This window comes from Coregonus clupeaformis, unplaced genomic scaffold (assembly GCF_020615455.1).
Source record: "Coregonus clupeaformis isolate EN_2021a unplaced genomic scaffold, ASM2061545v1 scaf0002, whole genome shotgun sequence".
NCBI classification, from domain to species: Eukaryota; Metazoa; Chordata; class Actinopteri; order Salmoniformes; family Salmonidae; genus Coregonus; species Coregonus clupeaformis.
In genome coordinates, this window is record NW_025533457.1 from 1,547,635 (window position 1) to 1,563,409 (window position 15,775).

General features: G+C 44.0%; 1 protein-coding gene across 1 annotated transcript; it reads left to right on the forward strand.

Moving 5' to 3' along the window:
• The first annotated feature begins 1,073 nt into the window (after window positions 1-1,073).
• LOC121587208 (bone morphogenetic protein 3-like) lies at window positions 1,074-15,469 on the forward strand. The gene is made up of 4 exons (XM_045212252.1): window positions 1,074-1,114; window positions 1,202-1,362; window positions 4,203-5,185; window positions 15,278-15,469. The coding sequence occupies exons 1-4, from the start codon at window positions 1,074-1,076 to the stop codon at window positions 15,467-15,469; spliced, it is 1,377 nt and encodes a 458-aa protein (XP_045068187.1).
• Window positions 15,470-15,775: the final 306 nt, after the last annotated feature.

Genomic DNA, 15,775 nt, shown 5'->3' on the forward strand with positions numbered 1-15,775 from the left:
TCCATTCATTCCTATGGAGGACCGCTCCTACTCGGAGTGCCAATGTGGCCGACCAGCGGCTTCAAAATGGCCAATACATAGCATCAGCAATCCAGTGTTTATACTGTATACATCATTGGTTGTAGCCTAATTGAATCATTATTATGTTAAGTCAATGTTTTTGGTTAAGTATTTAAATACCCTAAATAGACTATTGTTTTAGCATTATATTCACTTACTAAATTATAGAAACGAGATTACAAAGTTCTCTCTCTTTCCGTATCTGAGAGGGAGGAATAGTTCTCTCTCTCTCTCTCTCTCTCTCTCTCTCTCTCTCTCTCTCTCTCTCTCTCTCTCTCTCTCTCTCTCTCTCTCTCTCTCTCTCTCTCTCTCTCTCTCTCAGAGGGAGGAATAGCCCGCTGGTCCCACTACCCCTATATATCACCAAGCACAACATGCTTCACCTTCAATGAAAGCTGAGAACGGGGACGATTGGCTGTCGATCCATAGAGATCTGCTCAGATCTGAACATAACCAACTGAACTGGGAGGTGGGAGCCCTTATTCGCCGCTATTAGCTATGACATCGCACTGGGAGACCTTATTCACCCAACCGAGAGAGAGAGAGAGAGCAGAACAACTTTGACAGGATATCAACTTGTAACTTTTAAACGAGTGGCGCACGACAAGCAGAGAGCGCATCGCACTATCCAGGAACAGAGCGCACTATTCTTCTCTCGGCTACCACCTCATCTTTCTTTCTTTCTATTGTAATATATTGATTTATTTCTTAATTTCTTCCCCTTCTTCCTTCCTTCCTTTCTTTCTTTCTTTCTTTCTTTCTTTCTTTCTTTCTTTCTTTCTTTCTTTCTTTCTTTCTTTCTTTCTTTCTTTCTTTCTTTCTTTCTTTCTTTCTTTCAGTGAGTGTCGAGATTCTCAGGAGATTATATAATTTTTCAACCAAGGTCACCTCTCCAGGTGATGCCATCCATTTTCACAGATAAGACGACCTGGGGAAACGCGCTCGGAGCGACAGCTTTTCACCAGCAAGTTCGTTTTGAAAGTGTCCACCACTAGCCTACTCTCACCGGGACCATGGCGATCTGTCCGCAGTTACTGCTGCTGCTGATGCTCGGGTGGAGCTATCTATATGGTGGCTATTGCGCCATGTTGAAAGATCATTTCACAGATTTAAGAATAAAATGTGAATCTGGGCACTCCAGTGCGACCCGGGGGGACAAAGACCGCTCAGATAAGAATGAGCACGACCTGCTTTTACGTGATATTATGACGGAACACATGCAGATGCTTTACGAGCAATACAACGGTGCAGGATTTCCTTTCAAGGACGGGAATACTGTCCGCAGCTTTAAAGCGCACTGGGGTATGTAGCTGATTTATCCAAACGGCCGCTGCGTGTTTTAAGGTACCATGAAGCAACCATCATACTACCATAGCATGGGTTATAGGGTTTCTAGAGGGTGTAGTTTCATGATTTTATTGCTAGTCATTCAATTGTTCTGTGGTGTATAGTTTGGACTAGGTTGAAGCACCTGTTGATCCAAAACCCCATCCAATAAAACGTGGAGTCTGTTAAACCAAACGGAACGGCTGCTTCACCTGTTGCTTAGTATGGACATTATTCGGACGAACAGTATTTCAAGCCTGTTACACATGTGCACATGACAATGTGACTGGTATAAATTCCGTATTTGTGTGTTAAATCTGCATATTCTCTAAATTTATGAAGATTATGTATTCGAATGGCTGGACTAAACTCGGCTGGTGTGGCCTATTTAACTCTTAAATATAAAAAAAAATTACTTTCAAGAGGCCGTTATGTAGTTATCACTGTAGCTACACTGAGTGTACAAAACATTAGGAACACCCTCCTAATATTGCATTGCACTCCCTTTTGCTCCCAGAACATCCTCAATTCGCCGGGGCATGGACGCTACAAGGTGTTGAAAGCATTTCACAGGGAGGCTGGCCCATGTTGACTCAAATGCTTCCCACAGTTGTGTCAAGTTGGCTGGATGTCCTTTGGGTGGTTGACCATTCTTGATACACATGGGAAACTGTTGAGCGTGAAAAACCCAGCAGCGTTGCAGTTCTTGACACACTCAAACCTGTGCGCCTGGCACCTACTACCTTACCCTGTTCAAAGGCACTTAAATATTTGCTCTTGCCATTCACCCTCTGATTGGCACACATACACAATCCATGTCTCAATTGTCTCAAGACTTAAAAAGCCTTCTTTAACCTGTCTCCTCCCCTTCATCTACACTGATTGAAGTGGATTTAGTGACATCATTAAGGGATCATATCTTTCACCTGGATTCACCTGGTCAATCTATGTAATGCAAAGAGCAGGTGTCCCTAATGTTTTGTACACTCACTGTATATAACCACTGATATGATAGAGTCCTACCATCTCTTTCCACAGCAGTGGGATTATATTTGCGCCTGCAGCCATGCGGTGGTCCTCTGTAGCTCAATTGGTAGAGCATGGTGCTTGTAACACCAGGGTAGTGGGTTCGATCCCCGGGACCACCCATACGTAAAAATGCATGCACACGTGACTGTAAGTCGCTTTGGATAAAAGCGTCTGCTAAATGGCATGTTATTATATGGAGGACGCATCACTGTATCTGTCCCACTATGACGTCTGTGAGATCATGGGTAGCGCCTTTGAGGTAGTCCATATGAGTTGGCAAACAAACTGAAAGGGTGAATACTGCCACCTGGTGGGTGCTGTTTGAACAGGTATAAAGCTAAGATTTACTGCCACCTGGAGGGTGCTGTTTGAACAGGTATAAAGCTAAGATTTACTGCCACCTGGAGGGTGCTGTTTGAACAGGTATAAAGCTAAGATTTACTGCCACCTGGAGGGAGCTGTTTGAACAAGTATAAAGCTAAGATTTACTGCCACCTGGAGGGTGCTGTTTGAACAAGTATAAAGCTAAGATTTACTGCCACCTGCAGTTACGGAATGTTTGCTCACCAGTATAATGAATTGGCTGATCCCTCCTGATGACCTGGATGGAATCATGTGATCCTTCCTTAACCAATAGGAAGTCCCACCCAGGTGACTACATCAAAATGGTGAAAGTCCTCAATGGTGCTGCCCATGCTAATACAGGCTTTTGGCCACTAGAGGCCGCTATCGTTCTCTATGGTAGAACCCCAGTCCGGTTTCAGCACCCATACATGAGATACTACTGCCTCCTACTGACATGACTTGATAATGCAGGACGGATAGGCTGGGTTCACTGCGGTCAGTGCCAATAACGGTCCGACAGTGACCTGTACCCAGGGAAGACCAGCCCCCACTTTCAATTGGCTCCTGGCTGCTTCTCTTTCTATTGGCTCCTGGCTGCTTCTTGCTCTACGGGTCTACAGAGTTGGATCTCACTTAGCATCAGAACTACTGCGAGAGTTGGGTTATGAAGCCAGAGAGGATGGGTCGGAGTCAGATTTCACTGTTAGTTTCAAACACAAAATAATTTAACAGTTTCAGTTAATAAAACTGATGACTGTTTATTTCAGATGATGGTACCTGATGATGCCGCGTTACATGCGTGGGCTTGCTGTGAGTGTCACCCTCTGACACTGGCTACAGAATAGTAGTTACATGTCACACTGTTGCGGGACTGCAGTGCTTGGCAAAGAGGAGCGAAGGACGCTGTGTCCAGGTGTTGTTGCCATTCACACTCTCCCCATTGAGTAGACTGTATCACGTGACATCTAGATGGCCAACATGAGTTATTTCTTGTGTAAACCTCTATCCTATATGAAATGTAATCCTGGGAGGGGGGAAATGGGCCAGTAGCCTGATCTCTAATTGAATGATAGGGTTTGTGGACCCGGCCTATATAGCCTGATCTCTAATTGAATGATATTCTGCTCCAGGTCTGAAACTAAATTGAAAGATAGAGATGCTATAATTCATAGAGATGCTATAATTCATAGAGATGCTATAATTCATAGAGATGCTATAATTCATAGAGATGCTATAATTCATAGAAATGCTATAATTCATAGAGATGCTAGAATTCATAGAGATGCTATAATTCATAGAGATGCTAGAATTCATAGAGATGCTAGAATTCATAGAGATGCTAGAATTCATAGAGATGCTAGAATTCATGTAATTCTATGGATATGTGGACCTGTCTGGACTATACTCTCTATTCTGACTGCCCCTTGCTGTTCCTCCTCCAGGCACCATCAACAACCAGCGGCTCCAGATCTTCAACCTGACGTCTCTCACCAAGTCAGAGGCCGTCCTGTCGGCAATGCTCCACTACTACATAGGAGACCTCCCGAACAGCATCCAACACCCTGGCTGCAGCAGCAGCACCACCGGGCCCAGGCCCAGGAGCTGTGGAGCCCCCTCCCCATCCCGCCACGGCCCCAGGAGACACAGCCACATCCAGATGGGTGTCTGGAGCTTCGCCTCAGTGGATAACCACACCAGGACTTTGGGCCACTTTGTGATCAACGTGTCTACACTGTACAGGGACTTCATCTCTTGGCAGTGGAAGGACGTCACCCGGGTGGCGAACCAAGCCAAGCATCATGATGAGCTTCTGATCGGGATAGACGTGGCATCACAGCCTGGACCCAGGCCCTGGAAGAAGCTCCTCTCAGACCGCTCTCCATACATCCTGGTCTACGCCAACGACTCGGACATCTCCAAACCCCAGAGTGTGGTGTCGACACTACAGAGGCATCAAACCACGACGACCACGGAAGAAAGGGCGTTCGCCTCCGGCTTCCATAGACTGGGGCTGCACGCTCAGAACAACACCGGCGCGCAACAACAGGCGCCTCCGCACAGACGCCGGCGCTCGCCTAGCGTCCTCCTCCCGCTCCAGAACAATGAGTTACCGGGACCGGAGTACCCGTACGAGACGGCGGTCTGGGACAAGACCAGCTCCTACGAACCGCCGGAGAACAAGCCAGTCCGTCGGCCGAGGAAAAAGACGCGCAGCAAGAGCCAGAGGCACGGCGGTAAGATGCTGCGGTTTGACGAGCAGACGATAAAGAAGTCTCGTAGGAAGCAGTGGAACGAACCACGGAACTGCGCTCGCCGCTACCTGAAGGTGGACTTTGCAGACATTGGCTGGAACGAGTGGATTATATCTCCCAAGGCTTTTGATGCCTACTACTGTTCAGGGTCATGCCAGTTCCCCATGCCTAAGGTATGTATGTCTTCATGACTTCATGGCATCGGGTTTTATGAACTGATATACACTGAAGGAAACCCTACATGTTATTTATGTTATGTACAGATGAACCTATAAACGGTACTGTTAGGACATCTGAAAAACCACCATCAGTAAATGGGAAATATGATTATACTCTCAGGTAAAGTATTTATTTTTAGGGCAATCTCGGTAGAAAGATGGGTTACTCTGTGGACATCTGATTGGTTGATTGGCCGATACACCTGGAATCCAGTACGATTTGGAAATAAATGTGTATATACAGTGCCTTCAGAAAGTATTCAGACCCCTTGACCTTTTCCACATTTTATTACGTTAAAGCCTTATTCTAAAATGGATTAAATAAATACAACATCCTCAGCAATCTACACACAATACCCCATAATGACAAAGAGAAAACAGGTTTTTAGAAATGTTTGCAAATGTATTAAAAATCGGAAATATCTTATTTAAATAAGTATTCAGACCCTATGCTATGAGACTCGAAATTGAGCTTAGGTGCATCCTGTTTCCATTGATCATCCTTGAGATGTTTCTACAACTTCATTAGAGTCCACCTGTGGTAAATTCAATTGATTGGCCATGATTTGGAAAGGCACACACCTGTCTATATAAGGTCCCGCAATTGACAGTGCATGTTAGTCCCCTGTAGCTCAGTTGGTAGAGCATGGCGCTTGCAACGCCAGGGTTGTGGGTTCGTTTCCCACGGGGGGCCAGTATGAAAATGTATCCACTCACTAACTGTAAGTCGCTCTGGATAAGAGCGTCTGCTAAATGACTAAAATGTAAATGTCAGAGCAAAAACCAAGCCATGAGGTCGAAGAAATTGTCCGTAGAGCTCAGAGAGGATTGTGTCGAGGCACAGAACTGGGGAAGGGTACCAAAACATGTCTGCAGCATTGAAGGTCCCCAAGAACACCGGGGCCTCCATCATTCTTAAATGGAAGAAGTTTGGAACCACCAAGACTCTTCCTAGAGCTGGCCGCCCGGCCAAACTGAGCAATCATTGGGAGAAGGGCCTTGGTCAGGGAGGTGACCAAGAACCCGATGGTCACTCTGACAGAGCTCTAGAGTTCCTCTGTGGAGATGGGAGAATCTTCCAGAAGGACAACCATCTCTGAAGCACTCCACCATTCAAGCCTTTATGGTAGAGTGGCCAGACGGAAGCCACTCCTCAGTAAAAGGCACATGACAGCCCACTTGGAGTTTGCCAAAAGGCACCTAAAGGACTCTCAGACCATGAGAAACAAGATTCTCTTGTCTGATGAAACCAAGATTAAACACTTTGGCCTGAATGCCAAGGGTCACGTCGGGAGGAAACCTGGCACCATCCCTACGGTGAAGCATGGTGGTGGCAGCATCATGCTGTGGGGATGTTTTTCAGAGGCAGGGAGACTAGTCAGGATCGAGGGAAAGATCAACAGAGCAAAGTACAGAGAGATCCTTGATGAAAACCTGCTCAGGACCTCAGACTGGGGCGAAGGTTCACCTTCCAACAGGACAACGACCCTAAGCACACAGCCAAGACAACGCAGGAGTGGCTTTGGGACAAGTCTCTGAATGTCCTTGAGTGACCCAGCCAGAGCCCGGACTTGAACCCAATCGAACATCTCTGGAGAGACCTGAAAATAGCTGTGCAGCAACGCTCCCCATCCAACCTGACAGAGCTTGAGAGGATCTGCAGAGAAGAATGGGAGAAACTCCCCAAATACAGATGTGCCAAGCTTGTAATCGTTACCAAAGGTGCTTCAACAAAGTACTGAGTAAAGGGTCTGAATACCTACGTAAATGTGATTTTTTAAATAAATTAGCCAAAAATTCTAAAAAAACTGTTTTTGCTTTGTCATTATGGGGTATTGTGTGTAGATTGATGAGGGGGAAAAACGATTTAATCCATTTTAGAATAATGCTGTAACAACAACATGTGGAGAAAGTCAAGGGGTCTGAATACTTTTGACACACCTACTCATTCAATGGTTTTTCTTTATTTTTACTATTTTCTACATTGTAGAATAATAGTGAGGACATCAAAACTATGAAATAACACATATGGAATCATGTAGTAACCAAAAAAGTGTTAAACAAATCAAAAAATATTTTATATATTTGAGATTCTTGATGACAGCTTTGCACACTATTGGCATTCTCTCAACCAGCTTCATGAGGTAGTCAACTGGAATGCATTTCAATTAACAGGTGTGCCTTGTTAAAAGTTAATTTGTGGAATTTCTTTCCTTCTTAATGCGTTTGAGCCAATCAGTTGTGTTGTTGTGACAAGGTAGGGTTGGTATAAAGAAGATAGCCCTATTTGGTAAAAGACCAAGTCCATATTATGGCAAGAACAGCTCAAATAAGCAAAGAGAAATGACAGTCCATCATTACTTTAAGACATGAAGGTCAGTCAATATGGAAAATTTCAAGAAACTTGAAAGTTTCTTCAAGTGCAGTCACAAAAATCATCAAGCGCTATGATAAAACTGGCTCTCATGAGGACCGCCACAGGAAAGGAAAACCCAGAGTTACCTCTGTTGCAGAGGATAAGTTCATTAGAGTTAACTGCACCTCAGATTGCAGCCCAAATAAATGCTTCTCAGAGTTCAAGTAACAGACACATCTCAACATCAACTGTTAAGAGGAGACTGCGTGAATCATGCCTACATTGTCAAATTGCTGCAAAGAAACCACTACTAAAGGACACCAATAAGAAGAAGAGACTTGCTTGGGCCAAGAAACACGAGCAATGGACATTAGACCGGTGGAAATCTGTCCTTTGGTCTGATGAGTCCAAATTTGAGATTTTTTGTTCTAACCGCCGTGTCTTTGTGAGACGCAGAGTAGGTGAACGGATGATCTCCACATGTGTAGTTCCCACCATAAAGCATGGAGGAGGAGGTGTTATGGTGTGGGGGTGCTATGCTGGTGACACTGTCTGTGATTTATTTAGAATTCAAGGCACACTTAACCAGCATGGCTACCACAGCATTCTGCAGCGATTCGCCATCCCATCTGGTTTGGGCTTAGTGGGGCTATCATTTGTTTTTCAACAGGACAATGACCCAACACACCTCCAGGCTGTGTAAGGGCTATTTGACCAAGAAGGAGAGTGATGGAGTGCCGCATCAGATGACCTGGCCTCCACAATCCCCCGACCTCAACCCAATTGAGATGGTTTGGGATGAGTTGGACCGCAGAGTGATGGAAAAGCAGCCAACAAAACGTTTTGTTTTTTAGACAAGGGTGTCACCAAAACTGTGATGTATTCACAAAGTATGTCAGAACAACAACAAAATAAGTCAATTATGACCATGACAATCACCATGACAATCACCATGACAATAACCATGACAATAACCATGACAATCACCATGACAATCACCATGACAATCACGATGACAATCACCATGACAATAACCATGACAATAACCATGACAATTAATCCTTACCCAAAATTCAGAATGCCAAGTGTGTGTAAAGCTGTCATCAAGGCAAAGGGTGGCTATTTGAAGAATCTCAAATATAACATATATTTTGATTTGTTTAATACTTTTTTGGTTACTACATGATTCCATATGTGTTATTTCATAGTTTTGATGTCTTCACTATTATTCTACAATGTAAAAAATAGTACAAATAAAGAAAAACCCTTGAATGAGTAGGTGTTGTAAAACTTTTGACTGGTGCTGTACACCACCACCCCTCCACCTTTCTCTGTCTGTCTAAACATGTTGTAATTAGCCAATGTTAATGTCCTTATCCATGGTCGAATCATTTAACCAAGTCTTTGATAAAACAACAATGTCTGTGTTCCCATCATGCATCCAGATATCGATAAAGTCCATCTTTGACATCATACTTCGCACATTTAAATGTAACAAACCCAGCCCTTTGCGAGACTTAAAAACAGCAGGGGTGTCCATATTTACCCTAACCAGGTCGTTATAAACTTGATCATTAAGTCAGGAGATCTCATGGGATTAGTAAGTAGGTTATCAAAGCGCCAAAGGGCCTGCGGCTGCATCTATTTGGTGGCTGTTTAAATCCTATTGAAATTAAGACAGGGATCATGTAGATTTTCCTTGACTTGACTAGAGTATTTAAAATCAGAAACAGTTTGATGTGTGATGATGGTTGGGATAACCTGGGCAGAGTGCCGGTTCTATCCCAGTCAGTCTCTCAGAGCAGCCTTAAAATGGCCTTGCAGTGTTTAAGCCCCGAGATAGTTTGGGTGAATTCAGTCTTCTTTGTAGAATATTTTCTCTTTCCAAAAAGTGTCAAAGTTATCAATAAAGACAACATTGACAGAGTTACAATAACTCTTTAGCCAGACCTGAAGTGAGAGCAACCTACTGAATCTACCGTTTGGCCTTGAGCCAACTTTTTCTCAGCTAATATTCAGCAGAACAGAACATAATAGCGGCCCAATTCATAGGCCTACGCTACAAATTAAACACTCTTTAACACGTCTGGTTAGTAGGCTATATAATCAGTTCAATGTCAATAACATATCCTAATATCTTGTGATTACACTGATAAAATCACCAATGTCTCTGTTAAATTCGTTTTTTTTATATATTTGTTTGTGCGTTGGTTCGGGAAAAACAGCTTGCAATCAAGAGAAAATGTTGCTCTGAAAAAGTCTCAAAAAGAAAGTTAGAAGTAGAAGTTTCGGTGAAGAATGGACAGAGAGAAATAATCATTCTTACCATACTTCTCCGATGTCAAACCAGAGTGTCTTGTTTGCAACAAAACGGTTGCCATTTGCAAATAATTAAATATTAGATGAATATGAATCTTTCAAAAGTTACCAGACAGATGCTCGACCAACACAGACAAAGTTAAGCTTCAACAGCTGGCAGAGAAGCAAATCTACTCATTTACATTTACGTCATTTAGCAGACGCTCTTATCCAGAGCGACTTACAAATTGGTGCATTCACCTTATGATAGCCAGTGGGATAACCACTTTACAATATGTTTTTTTTTAATGTTTTTTTATTTTGGGGGGTGGGGTAAGGGGGGGTAGAAGGATTATTTTATCCTATCCCAGGTATTCCTTAAAGAGGGTGGGGTTTCAAATGTCTCCGGAAGGTGGTGAGTGACTCACTCGAATAATGAGCCTCAGCTTAAAACACCAAAAAGTGTAATGACATTTGGGGAGAATGAGCCTCCACTGCTGTCCCGAACGCCTTGGCAACATGTCAGTGTTCTCGTTGAACCACATAGCAGTTTGGAGCGTAAGCTGTACCACCCGTTTTCAGGTCCAGTCACTCATTCTTCATGCCCTGACATGCGGTAATGATAAATAATGGTGTAACGGCCTACAGTGTTCTTGACATTTTGTTTTGTTCTACCGCTCATATTCTACCGGTACGGCAGACCCCCACTATTTATTTTGCCGGTGCACTGTACCGTCTATCTTTCTCCCCTGTATATATTTAAGCAATAAGGCACAAGTGGGTGTGGTATATGGCCAATATACCACGGCTAAGGGCTGTTCTTAGGTACGACGCAACGCTGTCGTAGCTGTTATTATGAAGTGGAAACGTCTAGGAGCAACAACTGAGCCGCGAAGCTCACAGAACAGGACCGCCGAGCGCTAAAACAAAAAATAGTTTGTTCTTGGGTTGCAACACTCACTACCGAGTTCCAAACTGCCTCTGGAAGCAACGTCAGCACAATAAGTCTGTGCCTATGTTTGTCTTGCTTCACAGTCCCCGCTGTTCCATAAGGTGTATTTTTATAATTTATTTATTTTTTAATCTAATTTTACTGCTTGCATCAGTTACTTACATTTACATTTTACATTTTAGTCATTTAGCAGACGCTCTTATCCAAAGCGACTTACAGTTAGTGAGTGCATACATTTTCATACTGGCCCCCTGTGGGAATCGAACCCACAACCCTGGCGCCATGCTCTACCAGTGCATACATTATTATTTATTTTATTGTTTTAATTTTTTTCATACTAGCCCCCCGATGTGGAATAGAGTTCCGTGTAGTCATGGCTCTGTGTAGTACTGTTCACTAACAGGGATGTAAACACATTTGTGCACAACATTTTAGAGAAAGAAGCTTTTTGTTCGTATGGCACATTTCTGGGATCTTTTATTTCAGCTCATGAAACATGGGACCAAGGCTTTCCACTAGATGTTGGAAACATTGCTGCGGGGGACTTGCTTCCATTCAGCCACAAGAGCATTAGTGAGGTCGGTCACTGATGTTGGGCGATTAGGCCTGGCTCGCAGTCCGCGTTCCAATTCATCCCAAAGGTGTTTGATGGGGTCGAGGTCAGGGCTCTGTGCAGGCCAGTCAAGTTCTTCCACACCGATCTCAACAAACCATTTCTGTATGGACCTCACTTTGTGCAGGGGGGCATTCTCATGCTGAAACAGGAAAGGGCCTTCCCCAAACTGTTGCCACAAAGTTGGAAGCACAGAATCGTCTAGAATGTCATTGTATGATGCAGCGTTAAGATTTCCCTTCACTGGAACTAAGGGGCCTAGCCCGAACCACGAAAAACAGCCCCAGACCATTTTTCCTCCTCCACCAAACTTTACAGTTGGCACTATGCATTCGGGCAGGTAGAGTTCTCCTGGCATCCGCCAAACCCAGATTCGTCGGTCGGACTGCCAGATGGTGAAGTTTGATTTATCGCTCCAGAGAACGCGTTTCCAGTGCTCCAGAGTCCAATGGCGGCGAGCTTTACACCACTTTACACCACTCCAGCCGACGCTTGGCATTGCGCATGGTGATCTTAGGCTTGTGTGCGGCTACTCGGCCATGGAAACCCATTTCATGAAGCTCCCGCCGTTGTTGCTCCTAGACATTTCCACTTCACAATAACAGCACTTACAGTTGACCGGGGCAGAAATTTGACGAACTGACTTGTTGGAAAGGTGGCATCCTATGACGGTACCACGTTCGGTACCACGTTGAAAGTCACTGAGCTCTTCAGTAAGGCCATTCTACTGCCAATGTTTGTCTATGGAGATTGCATGGCTGTGTACTCTATTTTATACACCTGTCAGCAACGGAAATAGCCGAATCCACTAATTTGAGGGGGTGTCTACATACATATATATATATATATATATATATATATATATATATAGTTGAAGTCGGAAGTTTACATACACCTTAGCCAAAAATATTTAAACTCAGTTTTTCACAATTCCTGATGTTTAATCCTAGTAAAAATTCCCTGTCTTAGGTCAGTTAGGATCACCACTTTATTTTAAGAATGTGAAATGTCAGAATAATAGTAGAGAGAATTATTTATTTCAGCTTTGATTTCTTTCATCACGTTCCCAGTGGGTCAGAAGTTTACATACACTCAATTAGTATTTGGTAGCATTGCCTTTAAATTGTTTAACTTGGGTCAAACATTTCGGGTAGCCTTCCACAAGCTTCCCATAATAAGTTGGGTGAATTTTGGCCCATTCCTCCTGACAGAGCTGGTGTAACTGAGTCAGGTTTGTAGGCCTCCTTGCTCACACACACTTTTTTAGTTCTGCCCACACATTTTATATAGGATTGAGGATAGGGCTTTGTGATGGCCACTCCAATACCTTGACTTTGTTGTCCTTAAGCCATTTTGGCACAACTTCAGAAGTATGCTTGGGGTCATTGTCCATTTGGAAGACTCATTTGCGACCAAGCTTTAACTTCCTGACTGATGTCTTGAGATGTTGCTTCAATATATCCACATAATTTTCCTTCCTCATGATGCCATCTACTTTGTGAAGTGCACCAGTCCCTCCTGCAGCAAAGTACCCCCACAGCATGATGCTACCTCCTCCGTGCTTCACAGTTGGTATGGTGTTCTTCGGCTTGCAAGCGACACCCTTTTTCCTCCAAACATAACGATGGTCATTATGGGCAAACAGTTCTATTTTTGTTTCATCAGACCAGAGGACATTTCTCAAAAAAGTACGGTCTTTGTCCCCATGTGCAGTTGCAAACCATAGTCTGGCTTTTTTATGGCGGTTTCGGAGCAGTGGCTTCTTCCTTGCTGAGCGGCCTTTCAGGTTATGTCGATATAGGACTCGTTTTACTGTGGATATAGATACTTTTGTACCTGTTTCCTCCAGCATCTTCACAAGGTCCTTTGCTGTTGTTCTGGGATTGATTTGCACTTTTCGCACCAAAGTACGTTCATCGCTAGGAGACAGAACGCGTCGCCTTCCCGAGCGGTATGACGGCTGCGTGGTTCCATGGTGTTTATACTTGCGTACTATTGTTTGTACAGATGAACGTGGTACCTTCAGGCGTTTGGAAATTGCTCCCAAGGATGAACCAGACTTGTGGAGGTCTACAATATATTTTCTGAGGTCTTGGCTGATTTCCTTTGATTTTCCCATGATGTCAAGCAAAGAGGCACTGAGTTTGAAGGTAGGCCTTGAAATACATCCACAGGTACACCTCCAATTGACTCAAATGATGTCAATTAGCCTATCAGAAGCTTCTAAAGCCATTACCTGGCTGTATATAGGGCTTGGGGCTACAGTGTAGGGTCCACCCCCTGAGAGCCATGCCCCTTTCCTTGTGAAGTTCCTGCTTCACATGCCTCAGGTCGGTTCCAGAAACGACCCCTACTCCCTAGGCATGTGAAGGATTGAAAGGATCAGAGGAAGGATCTTCTCAGGGCTCCTGGGAACACTAGGCATTACTCATGGTGATTTGGGAAGAGCCTGCCACTCATATAACCACCCATGTTTTAGCTAGAATACAGTGGCTTGCGAAAGTATTCACCCCCCTTTACATGTTGCCTTGGGGGGTTTGTATCATTTGATTTACACAACATACCTACCACTTTGAAGATGCAAAATATTTTTTATTGTGAAACAAACAAGAAATAAGACAAGAAAAACAGAAAACTTGAGCATGCATAACTATTCAATTGGATCTGGGCCATTCCAAGACATTTAAATGTTTCCCCTTAAACCACTTGAGTGTTGCTTTAGAAGTATGCTTAGGGTCATTGTCCTGCTGGAAGGTGAACCTCCATCCCAGTCTCAAATCTCTGGAATACTTTTTAGTCTCATCTGACCAGAGTACCTTCTTCCATATGTTTGGGGAGTTTCCCACATAGCTTTTTTGTGGCCACTCTTCCGTAAAGCCCAGCTCTGTGGAGTGTACGGCTTAAAGTGGTCCTATAGACAGATACTCCAATCTCCGCTGTGGAGCTTTGCAGCTCCTTCAGGGTTATCTTTGGTCTCTTTGTTGCCTCTCTGACTAATGCCCTCCTTGCCTGGTCCGTGAGTTTTGGTGGGCGGCCCTCTCTTGGCAGGTTTATTGTGGTGCCATATTCTTTCCATTTTTTAATAATGGATTTTAATTGTGCTCCGTGGGATGTTCAAAGTTTCTGATCTTTTTTTATAACCCAATCCTGATCTGTACTTCTCCACAACTTTGTCCCTGACCTGTCTGGAGAGCTCCTTGGTCTTCATGGTGCCGCTTGCTTGGTGGTGCCCCTTGCTTAGCGGTGTTGCAGACTCTGGGGCCTTTCAGAACAGGTGTATATATTTTGAGATCATGTGACACTTAGATTGCACACAGGTGGACTTTATTTAACTAATTATGTGACTTCTGAAGGTAATTGGTTGCACCAGATCTTATTTAGGGGCTTCATAGCAAAGGGGGTGAATACATATGCACGCACCATATTTATTTTTTAGAAGTTTTTGAAACAAATCATTTTTTTAAATTTCACATCACCAATTTGGACTATTTTGTGTATGTCCATTACATGAAATCCAAATAGGTTGTAATGGACTGGACAGTGTGCCTGAACATGCTATAGCTGCCCAGTGATGAGGTGTCCTCAGGCCTCCCATCACCAGCCTCCTGTACTCCAGAGAGTCACCTGGTTGGGACACTGAGCGAGTGGCAAAAAGACAACATCGCAACATCACGTCTCCCTTCAAAAAGAGATACTCAAGGGGGGATTTCCTGGTTATATAATGGATAAAACATTTAAACTATGACCTACTGTCAAATGTCCTCACATTTCATAGAAGTGTCATGTTTCTTGTCATAAGGTGAATCCTCCTTCTCCTCTGTCCTATAGTCTCTGAGGCCTAGTAACCACGCCACCATCCAGAGCATTGTGAGAGCGGTGGGGGTGGTGTCTGGTATCCCCGAGCCCTGCTGTGTCCCAGACAAGATGTCTTCCCTCTCCATCCTCTTCTTCGACGAGGACAAGAACGTTGTGCTCAAAGTCTACCCCAACATGACCGTGGACTCCTGCGCCTGCAGATAGGGATCATTACCACACACACACACACACACACACACACACACACACACACACACACACACACACACACACACACACACACACACAGGCACTTAGAAACACACACACACACCTAGACAATAAGAAATGCACGCATGCATGCACTCTCTCTCTCTCTCGCTGTCTCTCTCAAATCAAAATCAAATTGGTGGCGTACACATATTTTGCAGATGTTATCGCAGGTGCAGTGAAATGCTTGTGTTCCTAGCTCCAACAGTGTAGTAGTATCTAACAATACAAAACAATACACACATAATACAAAAATAAAAA

Excerpts from the sequence above, each read along its gene's own strand:
- LOC121587208 (XM_045212252.1), top strand. The coding sequence starts at position 1,074 with ATGGCGATCTGTCCGCAGTTACTGCTGCTGCTGATGCTCGG. Across the intron at positions 1,363-4,202 it reads CAGCTTTAAAGCGCACTGGG|GCACCATCAACAACCAGCGG; the intron begins GTATGTAGCTGA and ends TTCCTCCTCCAG. Across the intron at positions 5,186-15,277 it reads GCCAGTTCCCCATGCCTAAG|TCTCTGAGGCCTAGTAACCA; the intron begins GTATGTATGTCT and ends TCTGTCCTATAG.